Consider the following 6,712-nt stretch of genomic DNA (forward strand, 5'->3'; position numbering starts at 1 on the left):
CCATGCTCTTTTTATGTTGAAGACACCAGAACTACATACAAAATCCAAGTGAGGTCTCATGAGAGCAGAGTAGAGGGGCAGGAACACCACCTTCGACCTGCTGGTCATGCTCCTTTTGATGCAGCTCAGGATATAGTTGGCTTTCTGGGCTGTGAGCGACACACTTCCAGCTCATGTTAAGTTTCTCACTGTCCGAAAGTACCAAGTCCCTCTCTGTGGGGCTGCTCTGAATCTCTTCTCTGCCCAACCTGTAGCTGTGTCTGGGATTGCCCCCATCCAGGTGCAGGACCTTGCACTTTGCATGAGGTTGGCATTGGCCCAACTCTCAGGCATGTCAATGTCCATCTGGATGGCATCCGTTCCCTCCAGCGTATCAACTTAATCACATACCTTAGTGTCATTGGCAAAGTTGCTGAGTGCTCACTCAATCCCACTGTCCATGTTGCTGACAAAGATGTTGAGCAGGACTGGTCCCCACACTGATCCCTGAGGGACACCACTCATTACTGGTCTCCAGCTGGACAATGAGCTGTTGACCGCAACTCTTTGCATGCGGCCATCCAGCCAGTTCTTTACCCACCAAATTTATGTCTCTCCAATTCAGAGACAAGGATGTCATGCGGGAGAGTGTTGAATGCTTTGCACTCAGTCCAGGTAAATGACATCAACTGCTTTGCCCCTACCCATCAGTTCTGTAGCCCCATCACAGAAGGCCACCTAACTGGTCAGAAAGAATTTCCCTGTAGTGAAGCCATGTTGGCTCTCATCAACTACCTTGTTTTTCATGTGCCCTAGCATGGTTTCTAGGAGAATCTGCTCCATGATCCTGCCAGGCACAGAGGTGAGACTGACTAGTTTGTAGTTCCCTGGGTTTCCATTTTCCCCTTCTTGAAAATCGGGGTTATCCTTCTTCCAGTCATCGGGAACTTCATCTGACAGCCATGATTTTTCAAATGTGATGGGCCCTGGCTTAGGAACTTCATTCACCAGCTCCTTCAGGACTCACAGATGGATTTCATCAGGTCCCATGGACTTGCGCACATTCAGGTTCCTAAGATGATCTTGAACCTGATCCTCTCCTCCACTGGGCAGAAGGTCTTCATTCTCAGTGCTTGTATCTGCCTTCCAAGACTTGAGTGGTGTGGCTAGAGCACTTGCTCGTGAAGACTGGGGCAAAGAAGTCATTGAGAACCTCAGCCTTCTCCAAATTCAGGGTAGCCAGCTCTCCTGATAGCTTCCAGAGAGATCCCACATTATCCCTAGCCTGCTTTTTGTTAGAAACATACCTATAGAAGCCTTTCCTGTTATCCTTGACATCCCTGGCCAGATTCAATTCTAACTGGGCCTCAGCCTTTTTGACATGATCCCTAGCTTCCTAGACAATGTCCCTGTATTCTTCCCAGGCCACCTGTCCTTGCTTCCACCTTCTACAAGCTTCTTTTTACCTCCTAAGTTTTCTCAGCAGTTCCTCATTTATCCATGAAGGCCTCCTGGCTTTCCTGCCCCATTTCCTTCTAGTTGGGACGCACTGCTCCTGAGCTTGGACGAGGTGATCCTTGAATATCAACCAGCAGTCGTGGGCTGCTCTGCTCTCTTTATTCCATGGAACCTTACTGAGCAGGTTCCTGAAGAGGCCAAAGTCTGTTCTCTTGAAGTCCGGGGCAATGACCCTGCTGCGTGCCCTTCTCACTGCACTGAAGATCTCGAACTCCAACATCTTGTGATCACTGCAGCCAAGGCTGCCTTGGAGTGTCACACTCCCAACCAGCCCCCCCCCCGCTGGTGAGCATGAGGTCAAGCATCACATCCCTCCTTGTTGGCTCCTCTACCACTTTCAAGAGGAAGCTCCCTTCCCACACAACCGAGAAACCCCCTGGTGAACCTGGATGTAGACACCACCTGCACTCTCCTATGGACCTTCCAGTTTTACAGTTGACAGCTTTTCTATCTTGTATCTACCATTTTGAATGGAACAAGAAAAATAGCAGGGTCTAGAAAATTTTTCCAGCTGGGAGAAAACTAATGATGCAATACAGGTATATTTTATATATTGTCACAGTGTACATAAATTTCTTTTCTGAAGAAGCTCTTGATTGTCAAATGAGGCTTTAGTACCAATATTTATGTATAAACTCAAGTTTTCTGTCTGTTGGTACAAACCCCTTCTTTCTTGAGCACGTGGCCAAGGTAAACATCATCTCACATTACTTTGTGTCAATTGAGTATATACTGGAAAATTTTGTTTTACCATAGGCCATTTCTGGAGTAATCATTTTTCTTCCCATTTTAATATGCACCATCATATAATCTATGTTTAACAAAATGGCTAAAGATACATAATCTCTTACAGATTTCAAGGTATAATCTGATTATCACTAAGTGGAAAGAACTTTAATTTTCTTGCAATTACAGAATCTGCTGCTGCCAGCTTTGCAGTTTTTCTTCAAAATGACAATGGGCTGGTTGAAGGCTTAAGCATAACCTCCTGACATATTTCTATCTTGTTTTTCTATTTTGCTCAATCACTTTTCTTTGAGCATCAGTTGTGTGTTGCACCTGCCAGTTTAATCTACAGAAACACCAGATTCTTAACCAGGAAGTCTTTTGGGATGTATCTGCTGGACTGCATGGAAACGAGAAGTACTCCTGTGAGACAAAAACACCAAGATCATACTCCCTCAAACTTTAATTCCAATTTCAGAGAAATCATACCAGATCTCAAGATATATTTTCCAAGATTCTGCTGGAAACCAGCGATGACTAATATTTCTTGCAACAGTTGCCCCTAGAGAACAAATTTTTCACTGAAAACATTGCTATCACTTTTTTATACTTTTTTTTTAACATCTGTATTTTCCATACTCTGAATTTATAACACTTTTTTTATAGCATGGCTTACAGATGATTTGCCATACAAAAATGCAAGACATGTATTAGTTGATTCACTATTTCAGCTGTCCAGAAGTCTTGCTCTAATTTTCAATGTGCAATTTTAAACTTCATTTTCCCATCCTTTTAACTGGGACTTCAACAACTACCCTTAATTAAGAGGTTAATTTTTGACTATTATCCTTAGCTGCATTATCACATCTGGTGAATCAACTAAGTTATTATTATTCCTATGCAATTCACAGGCCTTATTACTGGTTCAAAGGCCAAAATGTTTATGTTTCACCCTAAAAAAAGGTTTAGGGCTGACCTACATATCAGAAAGCTTTTTCTTTTAATGTGATGTTTCTTAGTCCCAGAATACAGAATTCCATTTTCATCTTAAAAACAAAAGCCCACATGTACACACAACACACATGGGGACCTTTGGAGAAAGCACAAGCAACCCACTGCCTGTATTTCTAAGTCTAACCAGTGCTTTTATTTTAGGTTATAAGGCTTTGTTCAGGAACCAGAGCTGATGGGCTGTCTGCTGCATGCTGAAGTTCTTACAGTCAACTAGTATGTTATCCTTAATGCACCATTCTCTTTCTTCTCCACTAACATATGCACAGCTCTGAACTCAGCTTCTTTATCCTAGTCCACAGTATTTTGGGGGACCATTCTTTTATCACGACAACATAAATTCTAATTGAAATGGGTATGTCAAGCTTCCCTTATATATACTTAGTTCTTCTCATGACAACACATCAATAGGATTAAACAGTGCTATCAAAGATGCTGGTGTTTGATGGCATTTAATATTGCTACCCATAGCAGGACAATAAATAAATGCCACCAATATTACTTATTCTTACTAGTTTAGTAATTATTTCATTAAGGTTATATTTATGCTGTCAAGTATGAGCAAGAAATGCTGGTACCAACTAGTAAGTCTATTTGGTGGTCTTAAGGTACGCCCAGTGATGGTTTTGAAAGTGATGTTAGCAGTAACAAGAACAATAGCTTGGTATGTACTTTATAAGATTTTTCAATGTATGAAAGTAATAAACTCAAAGATTTACTCAAAGTATAAGAAAGCAGCAGCTCACGTTGCAGGTCTACATTTAACAGGCAAAGATCAGCAGTATAGTTAAGCAGTAAATACCCTCCGAGGTCACACATCCATACTTAGGCTGTGTGAATGGGTGGGTTTATATAATTCCCGAAACATCTCTTCTTCCAAGAATGACAAGACAACTTCTAATGTGCCCTTTTCCTCAACACTATCAACAGTCAAGGACAATGCCTAAGGCAGGTTGGCAAAAGTGTAAGTAAATCAGCTTCCAAACCCTATTCCTCTTCGCAACACTGCACTGCAAATCTCTGGTTACAGAGAGTTCTGATCTAATTTACTCCACAGTGACAGTAGGTTATAGGTACAATCCCATTGCTCTTGACAACAGCATTTCTGCTTTACATTGCTGAAAAGGGGTAAGGATAAAGCCTCCCTATTCACTCTTGGATTCAGTGTACAGACTCTTGAGACATGCTGTGTCTTCTATCTGGGCTAATTTACAAAGTGTTACAAGTAAGTAACTGGTAAGATTAGAAGCTTTAACAACACGTATCTTTTTTAAGCTCAGAACACTGACTGCATCTCCTCCTAGTTGCATAAAACACGAAGGCCGATTAAAAGCATCAGCAGCAAACCTGTCAGAACTGCGTCTAACATGTGGCTGCCCATCTCCAGCAATGTTCAGGCTGGATGGGGTTTTGAGAAACTCAATCTAGTGGGAAGTGTCCCTGCCCATGGCAGGGGGGTTGAACTAGATGATCCTTAAGGTCCCTTCCAATCTCAACCATTCTATGGTTCTGTGATTCTGTTGTTACAGACTTTCCCTCAGTATGACAGCAGTGGCCCTCCTTCTGCCTAACCAGATTTGGTTTTTTTCTTTAAACTAAGCTTTACTTAGTTCCATTGCACTGAAAACTAAAGCTGGGAGGTGAAATCAAGCTGTAAGGGGACTCTTTCCAAATATTCTCCACTAGGAAAGGAAATGTTCCTCTTGATACTCCAAGACCGCAGGTGCTCTCTCCAAAGATATTCCTTCCCCTCAAGCTCAAAAAGAGACACAGATTGACCTGCATTTTCCTACATTATTTCCAGGACTGTTATCAAACTTCTGGTGCACTCCCATGTTGCTATTTTTTACGTCAAATCTAATTCCTGGCAGAAGCCCACATTTTATCTTTAATGGTGATGCACGGACTAGAGTAAACATAGATGCTTAAGTTCCTCATCCCATGCTGAACCCCACTGTTATGTCAGCATAAAGATCAAGGCAACATGAACACTTTGTACTGTAAGTATCATTTCTGGTTATCATTTATTAACTGTAAGTCTATCTCTTTCAGGGCTAACATCGACCTTCTTCTGTGTAGCAGCCACCACGATAAGTAACAATAAAAAGGAAGCCCACATTAACACTGAAGGACTTCGCAACTATGCCAACCAGCGAAACCCACCTTGTCAGGCGGGCATCTGGGTGGAGTGGGGTGTTCTGAGAGGCGACTGCCCAAATCCATCAGTCACGGTTAGGAAGCAGGCCGGAGCAGCACAAGTTATGACCCAGGAGGCGCTCATCGGCTTCCGGACCCGGGCCCAGGCTCGACGAGCGGTACTCGCCCCTTTGGGGCAGGAGGTGCGCCACGCCCGAAATGACACCGCCCCCAAAATGGCGCCGCGCCGGCCGTTCCACCCCCCGAGCCCTGGCCCCCGGCCACCTCCGCTGCCCGAAGACCCGCCCCTGGCTTTGCATAAGGCGGTGCCGGCACCTCCCTTCCCTTACGGCGGCAGCGGCGGCGCGAGGGAAGCAGGATGAGGCGCATGCGCGTTGCTGAGGGGCGCTGGAGCTGTACCGTCTCGGCGCGGCGGGGCCGGCCGGGGCTCGGCGGTGGCGCGGAGGGCTCAGGCGGGCAAGGCAGCCGCCAGGAGGGCTGGCGGGGCCAGTCGCGGGGCTCTCTGCAGCAGCTGGCGGAGCGGTACGCGGACCTGGCAGCTAGCTACAGCGAGGCGCTCTGGCAGCGGGCGGAGCAAGAGACGCAGAACGCGCGGCTCCGTCAGGATAACGCGCGGCTGCGCCTGGAGAACCGCCGCCTGCGCCGCGAGAACCGCAGCCTTTTCCGACAGACCCTGCTGGGCCCCGACGGCCCCGACAAGCCCGCGGCCCCGGTAGAGGAAGCGGAATCCCTGCGCGCCCAGCTGGGGAAGTTGCAGGAGAGGCACCGCAGGGCCTTGCAGCACCTGCGGCGCTGCCGGACCTCTTGCGGGTCGGAGGCCTCGGGATTCGACGACAGCGAGCTGGATGAGCTGCTGGAGGGGGAAGAAGACGAACAGCCGCCGTATCCCCCCCAGCAGCCGCTAGAGGAGAAGACCCCGGTGTCGCTCTTGTAGCTGGCCTCGGGAGAAGGCGTGGCTACCGCGCTCTTCCGGCGAGCCGCGCTCCTGGTCCGCTCGGCCTCGTTAGCGATGGACCTTGGGTGGAGCTGGGCGGCACTCTTGCACTGCCGCCGGCCACGGGCGGGCTCCTCCCAAGGAAGGGTGGGAGGGGAGTTGGCTGGGTGTTTCTAAATCCCTGTCGCAGGTGTGTGAGCGGGAAGCATTAACCGGGATCAGGGGGAAGCAGGGTTTGTTGGAAAACTGATGCTGGGAAGAGGCCTGCCATCGTATGCCTCGAGGCAGCAGTTGACATGGAGAACAGCCACGGTGAAAAGAACAGTTGGTCTCGTGTCACCTCATAGCGTTGAACTGTGCATCCTTTGGGGACCAGCTATGGATCAC

At 47.2% G+C, this 6,712-nt stretch overlaps 1 protein-coding gene across 1 annotated transcript; it reads left to right on the forward strand.

Annotated features, from left to right (window-relative positions):
- The first annotated feature begins 5,725 nt into the window (after positions 1-5,725).
- TUSC1 (tumor suppressor candidate 1) lies at positions 5,726-6,344 on the forward strand. The gene has a single exon (XM_062604520.1). It carries the CDS (start codon positions 5,750-5,752, stop codon positions 6,323-6,325), a length of 576 nt encoding a protein of 191 aa, XP_062460504.1. The 5' UTR covers positions 5,726-5,749; the 3' UTR covers positions 6,326-6,344.
- Positions 6,345-6,712: the final 368 nt, after the last annotated feature.

Source organism: Pezoporus occidentalis, unplaced genomic scaffold (assembly GCF_034315485.1).
Source record: "Pezoporus occidentalis ecotype Australia unplaced genomic scaffold, CSIRO_AGI_Poc_V1 ctg86, whole genome shotgun sequence".
In the NCBI taxonomy this organism is placed as follows: Eukaryota; Metazoa; Chordata; class Aves; order Psittaciformes; family Psittacidae; genus Pezoporus; species Pezoporus occidentalis.